At 40.9% G+C, this 17,812-nt stretch overlaps 1 protein-coding gene across 1 annotated transcript; it reads left to right on the top strand.

Moving 5' to 3' along the window:
* Positions 1-15,970: 15,970 nt before the first annotated feature.
* LOC120240495 (olfactory receptor 10G2-like) lies at positions 15,971-16,992 on the top strand. The gene is given in 2 exon segments (XM_039245247.1): positions 15,971-16,007; positions 16,010-16,992. Coding segments are annotated over 2 exon segments (1,020 nt in total).
* Positions 16,993-17,812: the final 820 nt, after the last annotated feature.

A 17,812-nucleotide genomic window follows, 5' to 3' on the forward strand; every position in this document is an offset into this window, starting at 1 on the left:
TGGATCATAGGGGAGTTCTATTGTTGATTTTTTTTTTTTTTTTGAGGAACCTCCTCACTGTTTTCCAGAGGGGATGCACCAGTTTACATTCCCACCAACAGTGTAGGAAGGTTCCCATTTCCCCACATCCTCACCAGCATCTATAGTCTTTTGATTTGCTCATTTTAGCCACTCTGACTGGTGTGAGGTGGTATCTCAGTGTGGCTTTGATTTGTATTTCCCTGATGAGGAGGGATGCTGAGCATCGTTTCATGTGTCTGTTGGCCATCTGGATGTCCTCTTTGGAGAAGTGTCTGTTCATGTCTTTTGCCCATTTCTTCACTGGATTATTTGTTTTATGGGTGTGGAGTTTGGTGAGTTCCTTATAGATTTTGGAAACTAGCCCTTTATCTGATATGTCATTTGCAACTATCTTTTCCCATTCTGTTTTATTGATTGTTTCCTTTGCCATGCAGAAGCTTTTTATCTTGATTAGGTCCCAATAGTTCGTTTTTTTTTCTCTTGATTCCCTTGCCTTTGGGGATGTGTCAAGTAAGAAATTGCCTCAGTTGAGGTCAAGGAGGTTGCTTCCTGCTTTCTCTTCTAGGATTTTGATGGTTTCCTGTCTCACATTCAGGTCCTTTATCCATTTTGAAAAACTCTTCTTTTCTAAATCAAAATATTTGTTCCTTTTTTTTAAATTTGAGTGTAGTTGACACACAATGTTACATTCATTTCAGGTGTACAACATAGTGATTCAAGAATTTGATACATTATTCTGTTACCATACGGCACTATTTCAATGTCATAGGTTATATTCCCTGTGCTGTGTTTTTATTCTCATGACTTATTCAGTCCATAACTGGAAGCCTGTGTCTCCCACTCCCCTGCACCCACGCTACTGCTCCCTCCACCCCTTCCTCTGGCAACCATTAGTGTGTTCTCTGTGTTTATGGATCTGATTCTGCTTTTTGTCTGTTTATTCATTTGTAAAACTCCTCTTTTTTTAAATATTTTTATTTATTTTTTGAAAGACAGAGAGTGAGCAGAGGAGGGGCAGAGAGAAAGAGAGAAGGAGGCCCAGAATCTGATGCAGGCTCCAGGCTCTGAGCTGTCAGTACAGAGCCTGATGCAGTGCTTGAACTCACGAGCCTTGAAATCATGACCCGAGCCAAAGTCAGATGCTTAACCAACCGAGCCACCCAGGCGTCCCTGTAAAACTCCTCTTAATGAAGATCTTGGCCTTTATGGTTCTTCCAACCGACCTCCTTCACCACCCTGTACCTTTCAATACATATGCAAAACACTTAAGACATTTGAATGGATTATACCAATTTCCCAAAAGAAAATGGATGGCCCATGCAAAAGAGAATAATTTGAGGAGGGTTTTTTTTTTTTTTTAATGTAGGGACTATTTATAAAGTTGGAGGAGTAGAAGAACAACAAGAAAAAGCTGATGAACCTGGGGCTTAGTAACACTTCAACTATTTACAATCACTAGATGAGAAGGGACAAGGGAGGGAATAAATTAGGAGAACCAGGAGGGAAAAGGGTCATATAACTCATATATGCCTTCTCTTCTGGAGTATTAACACACTTAGATATCCCCATAGACAACTGGGTTTTCCTGTAGTGTACTCTTGTGATTGAGACCATTTTTCACTACCTGATATAGGGGGAACTCTTGTTGGTGAGAGCACCTTCCTCCACCACTCATTTGGTTTATTTCCCTTAGAAACTAAAACTAAAGAGAGGTTAACTGCCGCCATGAGAACATGCTCTAGGCACCTGAGTATCAGTGTGGTTCTAGAAACTCCACAGACACGAGGACTGAAAAATAACTGGACAATAGGATGTTGTATCTTGGGTTGCCTGGGTGGCTCAGTCAAATGAGCATCTGTCTCTTGATTTCGGCTGGAGTCATAGTCCCAGTCGTGGGATTGAGACCTGCCTCAGGCTCAAAAATAATGTGGAGTCTGTTTGAGATTCTCTCTCCCTCTGACCCTCCCCTATGCTCGCTCGCTCGCTCTCTCTGTCTGTCTCTCTCTCTAAAAAAATAAATAAACATTAGATCAGTGACTTAAAAAAAAAGAGAGAGAGAGAGAGAAGCAATCTTCCTTCTTGAAAGTCTCTGTGGTAGAAAAATGTGTGGTATAGAAACTTATGACTTTTAGGGAAAAACAGGTATAAAAACAAGGTCAGAATGAATGAGCCTATAGAAGTCCTTAAGGATATTCCTCATAGTCACTAAATACAAAAATATCATACTGAGTAAAGAGAATAGATAACCTACATGTCTTCGAATTTCAAATATTCATTTCCATTTATCATTGACTACTTGCTAGAAGTTTTTTATTTTTTTAATTAAAAAATGTTTTTAATGTTCATTTATTTTTGAGAAAGACAGATTGTGAGTGGGGGGTGGCCAGAAAGCAAGGAAGACACAGAATCCGAAGCAGGCTCCAGGCTCTGAGCTAGCAGCACAGAGCCTGATGCGGGGTTCCAACCCACAAACTGTGAGGTTATGACCTGAGCCGAAATTGGACATTTAACCAACTGAGCCACCCAGGCGCCTCGCTAGAAGTTTTTTAGACTTTATCTCCTCATAGTTTCAATGAGGCACCTAAATTTTATTTTTCATTTTTACAAATAATATACACGTTAAAGGTCATTTGCTTCAGAGTGAGATCCTGTATTTAAATGTTGGGTATCTTTTTGATTTTATGTTAGAGTCCTACTATGAACCCAGATACATTTGAGTTATTTGAAAGATTGAGATTCTGGTTTTTTTTTAATATCAATGTTGATGAGTAGTTGTTTTAAATGTATATTTACTTATTTATAATTTTTAATGTTTATTTATATTGAGAGACAGAGCATGAGCAGGGAGGGGCAGAGAGAGAGAGAGGGAGACAGAATCCAAAGCAGACTCCAAGCTCTGAGCTGTCAGCACAGGGCTTGAACTCACAAACCATGAGATCATAATCTAGCCGAAGTCAGCAATTCAACCAACTGAACCACCCAAGTGCCCCAAAAGATTGAGATTCTTTGGATAATTTGACTTGTAGTTTTGTGGTCATCCAATGTTTTATAGCTCTTACTCAATTCATGACTAATTTATATTATAAAACGTATAACAAGCACATGATATCAGCATTGCTTTCATACATCACAAATTTCTCCCTCTAAAAGACAATGACATCCAGTTCTGAGAGTCACATTTATTTTCTCTATACTTTCAAGGACATGTTTTCTAAAAGGTCTACCCTTTCTCTGTCTTCACTAGAACATAAGCAACATATGCAGGGAATCTTTTATTCACTGATGCACCACAGCAACTGAAAGAATGTCTAGCACATAGTAGGTATGCAATAAAACATTTGTTGAGTGAAAACCATCCGTTTTACCTTTATTTCATAGTCATTACCACTAAGTCCCTCTTGTTCTGTGTATCCCAAAAGGAGTGACTCAAGATTAGCCAAAAAAAGAATGTAAACATCCAAAGCTAAGGAGAAAAATACAGAGAAACAGATATATCTCCTAAAATGTACAGAAAGAAGAACTCATATATGAGAAAAAACTTCTGCATTTCCCTCTATACTCAAAAGGAATAGGCTATAATGTTGAACAAATGTCAAAGACTTTGGGATAGCATATAAGAATTCCAATCCAAGAGGCATCTGGGTGGCTTAGTTGGATGAATGTCCAACTCTTGATTTCAGCTCAGGTTATGATCCTAAGGTCGTGGGATCAAGCCCTGCGATGGGCTCTGAGCTGAGTGTGGAGCCTGCTTAAGATTCTTTCTCTCTCTCTCCTTCTGCTCCTTTCCCCTGCTCACATACTCTCTCTCTCAAAATAAAATAAAATTAAAAAATTTTAAAGTATATATTTTAAAAAAGAATTACAATGCAAAACAAGAAAATCTTTAAACCGGATTTTAGATTTTACTGTCCATGCCTATCATCCGGTACTTTCATGGGCATGTCCTGCTGTCCGTCTCCTTCCCCAACTGCCCTCTGCCTCATTGCATGACCTCTCTCCTCCTTTCCACTGAGGGGGGGGGGTTCTCTGTGATCTTCCCTTCACTCCCTAAGTTCACAGACCTTGTGCTCTCTATTGTGCAGGATAAATCCACTAAAAAGTTAAATAATATCAAAATAATCCCTGTAGGAAATGCAAAAATGAGAACATATTTCACAGAATTAAATGCAACGTTAACACCTCAAGCTGAGACATTTGCACTTGCTTCACAAATCTCAGAGCCTCCCAAGGATAAATGAATGAGTACATGACTTACTATTTTGCATAAACAAAAGTATTCGCCTAGGGATCCTTCCTCTGAATAAAGAGCCTCCCCCAAAAGCAAATTCTATCTTCAACCCTTAGGAGGATCTTGGAAATACAAATAAGCAGAAGGAGGAGGGAAATCAGAAGAAAGAGTCATCAGTGGTTCAGAAATAACTAGGATTCGCTTTCAGAGTCCTCTGCTACATTCTTCTAAAGTTTAAAATCAGAAGTGTAAGCAGGAGTACGCTCAGGAAATACAACTTCTCACTGCCACGGTCACCTCTGAATTTTGGTGCAGCTGAAGAGGCCTCGTAGTTACCCCGTCTCTCACAGCACATAGGAAGGGGCCGTCTGTCATCTGCAGCTCCTTCAGGAAGAGGTAACTGGATGCGTCAGAGCCACTAAGGAATAAAGAAAAGCCACCTCACCCAACCACCCGGAACATTTAGGACAGACTTGTGGGTGCTCCGCCATCATGTTGATGGCACCAACACAGCCCACTGGACCCAGACATCCTGTTAGTGCAGTTGACCTACACACAGGGGCTCCTTCCAGAGCCGTCACCTCCACGGGCTGCTGAACGCCTTGTCCCACGGTGCCTGTGAGAAGACACAGATCCCTAGCAGGGCAGCACTCTTAGAAGCCACATCATTATTTAAAAGGAGAAAACTGCCAGGGTGCCTGGGTGGCTCAGTCAGTTAAGCACCTGACTCCTGACTTGGACTCAGGTCATGATCTCGTGGTTCGTGAGTTTGAGTTTCAGCTGTGCTGACAGCTCAGAGCCTGGAGGCTGCTTTGTATTCTGTGTCTCCCTCTCTCTCTGCCCCTCCCCTGCTCATACACTCTCTCTATCTCTCAAAAATAAATAAAACTTTAAAAAAGAGAGAGAGAGAAAATGGCCACTGCTGGAGGAGTTCCTGAGATAGAAATAAGTGATAGTGAAGTAGCAGCAGTAGCAATACTAGTAGTAATAGTAGTAGCAGTACCAGCAGTAATAGTAGCAGTACTGTGGTAGTAGTAGCTGTAACAGCAACAGTAGTAGAAGTAATACAGGGACAAATAGCACCACATCAGGGAAATATGGATCAGAAAGACTCCTTCATTACAAATACCAGAAGTTGCGAACACTTAGCTGGTAGAAAATTATTTTGAAAACCCCCTGCACTATTTGCTACTGACTTGAGACTTACTCTACATCGTCAGGGGAACATAAAGAAAACTCCCCACATCTGCTGCGGGACAGCCGGGACCAGGCACTGCATACCCAGTGCCTGAGCCGCTGGAACCGCAGAAGGTCCGTGCCCTCCCTGGGTGTGAGGGAGGAAAACCCAATCTGGATGCAAAACCCAGAAGAAACACCGGGGTAGGGGGGCTCCTTTCTTGATGGGTGACTTTAAGCTTCCACAGGAGCAGCTGTCGGTTCCCTTAGAGCAGTGTCCTTGTGGGAACATTTTCTACTGATGGATCCAAAAGTTATAGTCCAAGGGATTCTGTGGACACTGAACAGTAGAATTGTGTGTAAAGAACAAGTGATGACAAGAATAGGAAGAATAACACAAGGGAAAAGCAAACATAGTCAGTTTGATAATGTTAAGTTTCCCTTTTGCATGACACAACAAAGTAGAAAGAAATCATCTTCAGGTGGAGTGTGTGTGTGAGCACATTGAATATGTGTCTGTGCATCACATATGTTTTGAAAGTTAGAGAAAGGAATTTGGCTATGCTTTAAGTATTTTTGCAACAGCTAATGTAGAAATAGTTCTTCAAAAAATTCAAAAGAGGGGTGCCTGGATGGCTCAGTCGGTTGAGTGTCCAACTCTTGATTTCAGCTCAGGTCATGGTCCCAGGGTGATAGAATCAAGCCCCATGTAGGGCTCCATGCTGAGTGTGAAGCTTGCTTAAGAATCTTTCTCCCTTCCTCTCTCCCCTTCAGCCCCTCTCCCTTGCTCATGTATATATCCTCTCTCAAAAATAGTTTTTTTTCAAAAGCCAGTTGCAGAGTGATGGGTGTTAAATAGTCTTATCTTTGTCAATAGATGTATTATATACATATTTTTAAAGTTTTATTTGTTTAAGTAATCTCTATACCCAATGTGGGGCTCAAACTCATGATCCTGAGATCAAGACTCAGATGCTCTTCCCACTGAGCCAGCCAGGAGTCCCTTATACATGTATTTGTTACATATATGTATATATATATAACCTTTAAAAAGTGTGGGACACACATAATGAACTATTAACATTGGTTACATTAGGGGCTCCAGTGAGAGTGGACTGAGGGGATGTTTTTCCTGCACACTTCTGCTCAATGTGAAAATGAGTAAGTTTCATTATTTAATTTAAAAGAGAGAACTAAGGGAGCACCTGGGTGGCTCAGTCAGTTGAGTGTCCGACTTTGGCTCAGGTAATGATCTCACAGCTTGTGAATTCGAGCCCCACATCTGGCTGTGCTGACAACTCAGAGCCTGGAGCCTGCTTTGGATTCTATGTCTCTCCCTCTCTCTACCCCTTCCCTGCTCACATTCTGGCTCTCTCTCTCTCTCTCTCAGAAATAAATGTTTTTAAAACATTTTTTTAAAAGTTTTAAAAAATGGACAAATAAACATTTAAAAGAAAAAAGAGAGAGACTGCTAATGAGTATGGAATTTCTTTTTGGAGCAGTGAAAATGTTCAGGAATTGGTGGTGATCAATGCACACCAACAGCTACTCAGCTGTACACTCTGAAAGGGTGGTCAACTGTATTTGAATTAACCTCAGTAAAGCTCTTCTTTTTAAAATTTATTTAAGGGGCGCCTGGGTGGCTCAGTCAGTTGAGCATCCGACTTCAGCTCAGATCATGATCTCATGGTTCGTGAGTTCGAGCCCCACATCGGGCTCTGTGCTGACAGCTCATAGCCTGCAGCCTGCTTTGAATTGTGTCTCCCTTTCTCTCTGCTCCTCCCCCACTTGTGTTCTCTCTCTCACACAAAAATAAAATAAACATTAAAAAATATTTAAAATTTATTTAAATCTATGTTGATAGATATTGGAGAATTTCACTACACTTGAGATTGATGTATTATGCAACAACAACAAGCTATTTATTGAGCCCTGCTGTGAACACAGTTTTGTTTTTGGAATCTCCTGTCTGACTGGGAATTTGAATCTTTGCTGCTCAGTTTTGTCACAGAGTCAGAATCATCTTCCTCGTGGATGGCCATGGAATCAAGACTGTTAAAACTACTGCTGGGTCCATGTTGACTATAGGCTTTCCTTGATTTTTGTAAGTATACATTAAAATTCCTGAGTCCACAGAAGTAAGTCTCTTGAACAACGTTGGAATTTTGTGCAACAACAGATGTAAGGCAGATGTGTAGAGGTTGCTGCCTGCCTCCTCACCTTACTCAACTTTGTCCAAACAGCGTGTTTGTTCATTTTTCCCATGTTTTGTAAAAACAGGTAGGAAATGGGAAACAAGTTGTCAGTGTCAGTGATGAGAAAATTGTAATAAACTTCATGCAACTGGGATAAAGATGAAAATAAACACGCTGAAAGCAAAATAAAAACTTAAAGGCAATTTGTATCCCTTGTGAATGCTCTGGGATAATTGTTTTCTACTTCCTGCATGTGGGTGGAATGTAGTGCCTAGTTATAATAGATATAATACTGCCATCTTTTGGCACCATAAAGCATTGCCCCCAAAGGATCGATAATTGTTTTTCCCTATCAAAAATATAGAAATTTAGGGGTGCCTGGATGGCTCAGTCAGAAAAGCATATGACTCTTGATCTCAGGGTCATTATTTTGAGCCCCATGTTGGGTGTAGTGATTACTTAAATAAATAAAACTTAAAATTTTTAATATAAAAATTTGGAATCAAAGGAAAGCTTTAAAAGCATCTAGTTCTTTTCAATTGTCTCATTTTACATATGGCATCATGTAAAACTTAGCAAGGTGGCAAAATTCCTTATGAGACTCTGTCCCTCTATTTGAAACTAGCTTTCTTTCCAAATATTGCTCAGAATATGATTATCCCTTGCTAAATAAATAAAGTCCTGCTACCATTCATCTAAGTCTATGCTTTATTAAGTGGTCCAGATGAGAAGCAACAGGGAAGGGCAGAGAGAGAGGAAGAGAGAATCCCAAGCAGGCTCTGCACTGTCACCACACAGAGCGTGAACTCACAAACCGTGAGATCATGATCCAAGCTGAAATCAAGAGTCAGATGCTCAACTGACTGAGCCACCCAGGAGCCCCAGGGTTTAAATACTCCTACTATAGTGAATTTCAAACTCCAACATGACACCATTGTTTATAGAGTTGGTAAGGATAGTACACCATTGTATGGTATTTTCCACCATAAAGATTGGATAGATGTGAATAGCCTGACAGATACTAGTAAACATAGAAAAATAGGGGGCCTGGTTGGCTCAGTTGGTAAAGCATATGACTCTTGATCTAGGGGTTATAAATTCAAGCCCCATTTGGGTGTAGAGATTATTTAAAAATAAAATCATTTTGCAGGGCATATGGGTGGCTCAGTCAGTTGAGCATCTGACTTCAACTCAGGTCATGATCTCACGGTTTGTGAGTTCAAGCACCACATCAGGCTCTGTGCTGTCGGCGCAGAGCCCACTTTGGATCCTCTGTCTCCCTCTCTCTCTGCCCTTCCCCCACTTTTGCTCTCTCAAAAAAATAAAACATTAAGAAAATTTAAAATAAAAATAAAATCTTTTTAATAAAATCTTTTTTAAAATTTTAAAGAAAAACAATTAGAAAGTGATAATTTGAGTATTCATTTCTAATATATTTAATTAAAAATATATGTTTAATTACAAGTTTATATTTAAATTTAATTGCAAACTTAACAAAGAGCTCATAACATTTTTGAAAATTTAGCAGTAAGCCAGTTCAAACCATCTTCAGCACACATCTGATGCCAAATCAGTTTGAGGAGAGCAAGTCACCCCACACACAATTCCAGATGGGGTCATTTTCACCTGCATGGTCCAAGGAGCCTACCAGAATGCCACACCCCCACAAAGTCAAGAGCAAATATCCAAGGAGAACTCCAACAATTTGAAACCATCCTCTTTCTCCACACCATAAGAAGAATGGGGTCATCTGAGACTTCAAGCTGGTGGTGACTAAACTGTACTTAACTAACCTAAATTTAAGGGATTTTTTTCCCTTAAAAAGTGGGAACATATAAGAAGTAGGAACATATAAGAAAAATTAACTCAATTATTAAAAATTAAGTAAATTTTCTTTTTTTTTTCCAAGTAGGCTTCACACCCAACATGTAGACCAATGCATGGCTTGAAATCACGACCTTGAGATCAAGACCTGAGCTGAGATCCAGAGTCGAATACTTAACTGACTGAGCCACCCAGGCATTCCAAAAATTAGGTACATTCTCAATGCATTTCTGAGATTCATGTGGATAAAAGTGTGATCCCAAAACTTCAAAGAAAGGAATAGCAGAATTAGAGGTCATCTGAACAGATCATGCTAATAATCTTCACAGCTCACTTTCTAGATGTGGCAATGATTCCTGCTTGCTGTCAAAACAAAAAATAATGAGGATCAGGGGAGTGTAGTTCTCATGGGGAAAATGTTTCAGGGTAGAACTCCCAAGAGATAAATAGTTCTCTACAAATCTCTTGATAGTGTTTAAAAAAAAAACAAACAAAAAAAGAAAGAAAGAAACCCTCAATCAAAGAAGATCTGGTTATTAATGTGACCAATGTAAAGTTCAAGGCACTTCAGTAGAGAAGTCTCAATCTATAAAGAGCATCGAAGGGCAGAGGACCTCATAGACTGTCAGAATAGTCAATGTTTTGTTCCCCTGGAAGATTTTAATTCCATTCCAAAGCAGAGACCCGGTTACCTATCCCCACAAGCCAAGGGGATGCTCTGAAGGACACTTTCCTCACACACTCAGACATTCGACCAGAGAACGACCAGCCTCCTCCAACGTTTTGCTGTTGTGCCCACGTGAGTCCAACAAGGGAAATGTTCTAATAGGAGGTCAATTCACAATGGGAGCAAAGACTTAATGTCCACACATTAGGAGTTTCAGTAACTTTGTCAAAAACTGTATGTAATGTCTCTTTGCCCCACCCTCTTCCTTACGTCACCCTCTACTCACAAAGTTAACACATTAAGCATATTAATTTTGAATTAAATAAGCCTTTCTCCAGATTTGGGAACTTTCTTCTCTGAATTGAGAGAAAGCATTTTAAACATTCATCTTTTCTATATTTGGGGAGAGATAATAAAGCTAGATAAATTGTATTGTATCAGTGTTACTGAGCAAACACAGTTGAGAAGGGCATCTTAACCCTCTTTTCCCAGTGATGAGGACACGCAGTCAACTTCCTTGAAGGCTGGAAGGCCTTCCTTTCCTTCCATTCCCTTCCCTTCCCTTCCCTTCCCTTCCCTTCCCTTCCCTTCCCTTCCCTTCCCTTTCCTTCCCTTTCCTTCCCTTTCCTTTCCTTTTATGGTAACACTTTATTTTTTATTTTTTTGTTTTGGAGAAAGAGAGCATGCAAGCAGGGGAAGGGACAGAAGGAGAAGAAGAAGAGAGAGAGAGAGAGAGAGAAAGAGAGAGAGAGAGAGAGAGAGAGAATCTTAAGCAGGCTCCACACTCAGCTTGGAGCCCGACTTAGGGCTCTATCCCACCACCCTGTTTCATGACCTGAGCAGAAACCAAGAGTCAGACGCTCAACTCACTGAGCTGTCCAGATGTCTCCATACAAATCTGTGAAAGTTTCTTAACAGACAAACTTGTTTTTGTTTTGGGGTTTTTTTTTCCATTTACAGTGTAAGAACACTAATGGATGATTAGAATAAAATATGGGTTTTATCTCTCCACTGCACCCAAGCTCTGTTCATTCTCCATGCTCTGCCTCTGCCGAGGCTGCCTCATGGCCTAAAAGGGCTATGGTCTGAGTCTTGTCCTAAAGTCTAACAAGGGAGAACAACTCAATGCTGGGTCAGTCCTCATGCCTCAGCCTTCGCAATGTGTATCCACTCTGCACAGAGAAGGCCCTTAACCCTAAGATGCCTTATACACAACCCCAGTTCAGTGTAGACATGCCAGAAACAGGTCAAACCTCTGGAACAATCTGATTTTTTACAAACGAAAGAGTAACTACCTGCAAAGGGCTCAAAGTGAGTTTGCTTCCTAGTGAAGGAACCCAGCAACCTATGACTTATCTGACCCTGTAAGGAGGATGACTTCCACTTGACCCTGTAAAGAGGATCACACCCTCCCTGACTTTGCTCTTTTCACGCCATCCTCTTCCATTACATCCCTAGAAGCCTCGCTCTTGAATTTCCAGGCCAAACCCCCTGCACCTAATTATTTGCTGTTTTATTTATTTTATTTTATTTTTTTAATATTTTTATTTATTTCTAGGAGAGAGAGACAGAGAGACAGCGTGAGCAGGGGAGGGTCAGAGAGAGAGAGAGGGAAACGCAGACTCTGAAACAGGCTCCAGGCTCTGAGCTGGCAGTCAGCACAGAGCCGACGCGGGGCTCGAACCCACGAACCGCGAGATCATGACCTAAGCGAAAGTTGGACGCTTAACCGACTAAGCCACCTAGGCGCCCCTATTTGCTGTTTTAAATACTGATTATATTAGTGATGTCACTGGCTTCTTCTTTTCTTTAATTATATATTTTTGATATTAAAGTGCAACTATTTTAGGGGCATCTGGGTGGCTCAATCGTTTGAGCATCTGACTCATGATTTTGGTTCAGGTCATGATCTCATGGTTCGTAAGTTCGAGCCCTGCATCAGGCTCTGTGCTGACAGCGTGGAACCTGCTTGGAATTCTCTCTCTCCCTCTCTCTCTGCCCCTCCCCATCTCTCTCTCTCTCTCTGTCTCTCAAAATAAATAAATAAATACTTTTTAAAAGTTTTAAAAGGAGCACCTGGGTAGCTCAGTAAGTTAAGCATCTGACTTCAGCTCAGGGCATGATCTCACAGTTCATGAGTTTGAGTCTCATGTCAGGCTCTGAGCTGTCCGAGCTGTCTGAGTGGAACTTGCTTTGGATGCTGTGTCTCCATCTCTCTCTGCCCCTCCCCTGATGGTGCTCTGTCTCTTTCTTTCAAAAATAAACATTAAAAAATTTTCTTAAGTTTAAAAAAATAAAAATAAACTAAAAACTAAAGTGCAACTATTTTATATGATGGCCTTAACAATACCAAAAACTATTTAAAACAGGAAATTTTTGAAATTTTTGAAATTCATTCATTAATGAATCTAAGTTTGCTTGACTCCTCAATTTAAATAGCTGAAGGTGCCACAACTTCAGAAAATTAACAGCCCTGTAATAAAAAAAATCACAGATAAATTAAGAGGGAAAATTTTTCAGTTAGTTTTCTTTTTTTTTCTCTAGGCTTTCTCCTTTATCTCTAGAAAAGAGAGGGACACCTGGGTGGCTAAGTCAGTTAAGCGTTCGACTTCAGCTCAGGTCATGATCTCTTGGTTTGGGGGTTCAAGCCCCATGTCAGGCTCTGTGTTGGAAGCTCAGAGTCTGGAGCCTGCTTCCAATTCTCTGCCCCTCCCCCAGTTGGCTCTGTCTATCTCTCTCAAAAATAAACATTAAAAATTAAAAAAAAAAAAAAAAAAGGAAAGAGATAAAAAGAGTACCTGGGTCGCTCAATCAGTTAAGTGTCTGACTCTTGGTTTCAGCTCAGGTCACGATCTCACGGTTCATGAGTTCAAGCCCCACATTGAGCTTTGTGTTGACAGTGCAGAGCCTGCTTGGGATTCTCTCTCTCCCTCTCTTTCTTTCTCTTTCTGCCCCTCCTCTGCTTGTTCTCTTTCTCTAAATAAATAAATAGACTTAAAAAAAAAAAGAAAAAAGAAAAAGAAGGGGCACTTGGGTAGCCCAGTTGGTTAAGCCCATCACACTTCAGCTCAGGTCATGATCTCACAGTCTGTGGGTTCAAGCCCCACATCAGGCTCTGTGCTGACAGCTCAGAGCCTGGAGCCTGCTTCAGATTCTGTGTCTCCCTCTCTTTGCCCCTCCCCTGCTTGTGCTCTGTCTCAAAAATAAATAAACATTTTTAAAAATGTTTTCAAAAGGGGGTTGCTCCTGGGTGGCTCAGTTGGTTAGGGCTTCAACTTCGGCTCAGGTCATGATCTCACAGTTTGTGAGTTCGAGCCCTGCATCAGGCTCTCTGCTGTCAGCTCAGAGCCCACTTTGGATCCTTTGTCTCCCTCTCTCTCTGCCCCTCCTCCGCTTGCTCTCTCTCTCTCTCTCTCCCTCTCAAAAATAAATAGGCATTAAAAAATAAAAATAAATGAAATTTTAAAGGATCACTTAAAAATAATAGTAATAAATAATTAAAAAGAAAAGAGAAAAGCTGTTCTCTTTTCTAAAACTCTCTTAGAGTAGCTTAGTCCTCCTGCAGACCATCCCTGCCTCTCCAGAGATTCTACCTTACACCACCTCAAATCAAAACCACTGTCTTCTGCTGCCTCTGCCTGGAAAAGGAGCCTCTCCCTCAGACCTACCACTGCAGCCCCCTGTCTCCATGCAGGCCAGCCAGAATGCCCAGAGCCAGACAGAGGGAGGTGTGCCTTCCAGCCTTCTCCTAGCAAGTCCTTTGGGAAAGTGCATCCAGATGTGTGCACCACAGTTGGGAGAAGAAAGATGAACTAAGGGTTTTTTTTTTTTTATAACCATAGAGATTCATTATGAATATTCTCCAAATAACTGCCTTTTTAGCATAATGCTAACATGAATTGATTTATGAAAATATGATTTTCATAAAAAATTTTAGAAGCACATCATTTGCCTAAGGTAGGAGCATATTTATAGTATGTACCTCCTCTAGCTGATACAAAATAAGTTTTCATAATTATTATCATATACATGCTCTCTAATTTTGTCTTCCCTTTCTGTTCTAGTCATAGAAAGTACCATCCATTCATCCTAAAAGAAATTATTCTTCCTTCTGAAAATCAGGTAATAGAAAATGAATATATTTTTCTCTTTGTGGACAAAGGTTATTATTAATATTTCTATGGATTCTATAGAGCAAGATACATTCAGTATTAATAATTACTGGAAATAATTATATCCACTTAGTTCTTTTTAAATAATGATGAAGATGAAATATGATTGAGACTGGGGGCGCCTGGCTGGCCCTGTCGGTAGAGCATGCAACTCTTGATCCCAGGGTTGTAAGTTCGAGCCCCATACTGGATGTAGAGATTACTTAGAAATAAAATCTTTAAGGGGCACCTGGATGGCTCAGTCAGTAGAGAACACAACTCTTGATCTCAGGGCTGTGAGTTCAAGCCCCATGTTGAGCTTGGATCCTACTTAAAACAAACAAACAAATAAATAAATAAAATCTTTACATATATATGTTTGAGATTAATGTTTATATATGAATATTTTTAACAATATTCCAGTGGTTAGATCTGTCAGTGTTCATATCTTCAATTAACAATCCTCTTATCAGTTTAATTTTTTTGTTGTTTCTTAAGAATTACAAGATCTTTTCATTTAAGCATAGGTAAAAATACCTAAAACGCTTTTGGAGAAAAAACCCTTTTTTGAACAAAAGATTCATCAAAGGGAGTTTTTAAATAATATTGTGCCCTGATGTTTAATACTTTCAAAGTGTTTTTCAGAATCTCTTTGTTACAGGTCAAATAAGGTCTCAAAATAATAACACACTAAAGGTCAAATCCTATAATAATCAATCTCTTATAATCCAAATCACCAAGACCAGTAAACTATTTAGGTCAATCAATAAAGTTAAATAACATTCTAAAGCAAACTGAAAACATGAATGATGCCTTTGACTTTGTTTACACTGGGGACAGACTCACACTGCTGAAGTATGTAGCCAGTCCCTCACCCTACAGTCCTGACTGTGGTGACACAAATCAGGGGAGATGTAATCACACAGGGAAACAGGATGCAAGACCAACCAGAGCTGGCAAAAGCCATTCAGTCAGTCAGCCAACAAATACTTATTAATTACCTTACTGTTGCCAAACACTGGCAGTTGCTGCAGATATAATAAAAGAACAAAAAAAGATTTGACCTTTGCTCTTAAAGAGCTTATAATCTAGTACAAGAAACCACTGAGCATTTAGGCAAATAACTCTCATCACACTGTGCCGCAATTCCCATTTACAATATTAATTCTTATCTCCAAGAAGATTGTCTTCTAAGGGAGAAAAACTCTTCCCAAAGAAAGTGACAGCCAAGTGAGTCCTAAGGAATGAGACTATGTTGAGATGAATCAGTACACTCCAGAAGTGGGGCCAGAAGGTCCTTGGTGCTCCGAGGTAACCAAAGGAAAGAAGATACAGAAATATTTAAGGGCCAGATCTCAAGGGTTCTTATAGATCATGGCAGGAGACATTTTGAGAAGTCCATGCCAACAATAGGGATGGTAATTATGGAGTAACTGGTCCACAGAGCTCCAGAATACACTTCTCTGTGGTCCCCCTTGGGGGTACAGGCCCATCATATTCACTAACACTGTTATTCAGACACAACCTTGTGCCATGGCTTCCAATACTTGAAATAGTGTCTCCCATAGAAGGAGTATTTCAGGACATCTAGAAATTAACTAGCCTCTGAGGGATGGTCTTGCAGAGCAAACCCAGATGACTGATGGCAAATGCTTTCTATTTTAAAATAAAGAAGCCATCTGTATCCCTCCTAGACTCTGGTCATCAGATGAAACCATTCTCTCACTGCCTCCTGTGTGTATTTCCATTCATCTCCACAGACTACAGAAAGACATGGGAAAAACCAAAAACACATCCCTGGACACCATCGTGACAGACTTCATTCTCCTGGGTTTACCTCACCCCCCCAGTCTGAGGACTCTCCTCTTCCTGGTCTTCTTCATCATTTACATCCTGACTCAGCTGGGGAACCTGCTCATTCTGCTCACCGTGTGGGCTGACCCAAAGCTCCACACCCGCCCCATGTACATTCTGCTAGGTGTGCTCTCATTCCTGGACATGTGGCTCTCCTCAGTCATTGTCCCTCGAATAATATTAAAATTCACTCCAGCCAGCAAGGCAATCCCCTTTGGTGGCTGTGTGGCTCAGCTGTACTTCTTTCACTTCCTGGGCAGCACCCAGTGCTTCCTCTATACCTTGATGGCCTACGACAGGTACCTGGCAATATGCCAGCCTCTGCGCTACCCTGTGCTCATGAATGGGAGGTTATGCACCATCCTCGTGGCTGGGGCTTGGGTGGCTGGCTCCATCCATGGGTCTGTCCAGGCCACCCTGACCTTCCGCCTGCCCTACTGTGGGCCCAACCAAGTGGATTATTTTTTCTGTGACATTCCTGCAATATTGAGACTGGCTTGTGCTGACACAACCGTCAATGAGCTTGTGACCTTTGTGGACATTGGGGTGGTGGCTGTCAGTTGCTTCATGTTAATTCTGCTCTCCTACGCCTACATAGTCCACACCATCCTGAAGATACGCACTGCTGATGGGCGGCGCCGAGCCTTCTCCACCTGCGGCTCCCACCTAACCGTCGTCACAGTCTACTATGTCCCCTGTATTTTCATCTACCTCAGGGCTGGCTCCAAGAGTCCCCTGGATGGGGCAGTGGCTGTGTTTTACACTGTTGTCACTCCATTACTGAACCCCCTCATCTATACCCTGAGGAACCAGGAAGTGAAGTCTGCTCTGAAGAGGATAACAGCAGGCGGAGGGGCTGCCAGGGAAAACAAGTAACTCCAGGCTCTGGGACTTCCTACGGCACCATTGCTACCACATCTCTCAACTACTGCTGCGTGTGGCAAACGTTCAAAAATAGATGTCGGCTTAAGCTGAACTGGATGTAATTCTACTAGGAAGAAGCTTCTAGTGCTATGTTTAACCTCAATAAATTGGCCAGGGCTGTTTTATACTTTTCTCATCCACCTCTCAGGAGAAAGCACATTCTACACAAATGTTAAATATGAGGAATAATGCTCTATCTAGGAGGAGGGGAATTATTCTAGAAAGTTTTGGAGAAAACCAGTGAAATGCCACCCCACCATCTTCCATTCATTGCTTCACTCACAATTTCCCAAGCCTCTAGGCATTTGGATTGCTTTGCTCACATCAAGGAGATCAATCACCTACCTGGAACATTCGCTTCAGAATTTTAAGTGAGAGAAAAATAAACCTCTCATCGTTTAAATCATGGATTTGTTAATGGATTACTTTATTACAGCAGCTTTACCTCATCCTTACTAATACTTCACTTAATCAGCAGTTTTTTAAAAATTAAAACAGTACAAGGAAAGACTTTCGAACTACATCCAAACTGTCCAAAGTATCCAGGAAAACTCTTAGCCAATTATCAAAATGCCAAATAGCCAAAGATCTGAAAGCCACCTGGTTAGTGATTCAGTGGGCCAATCAGTTGATCACACAATATCCCTCTGACCAGGCCAGGGTGATAAAAATGACCTTAACTTATCCACTGTGACCTGTCCTGGTCTTACCTAGAAGAACAAGAAAACATAGAGACAGAGGACTCAATTGCAATATAAGAGCAAGTGTTAAT

This window comes from Hyaena hyaena, unplaced genomic scaffold, assembly GCF_003009895.1.
Source record: "Hyaena hyaena isolate Hyena2069 unplaced genomic scaffold, ASM300989v1 scaffold_256, whole genome shotgun sequence".
Classification (NCBI taxonomy): Eukaryota; Metazoa; Chordata; class Mammalia; order Carnivora; family Hyaenidae; genus Hyaena; species Hyaena hyaena.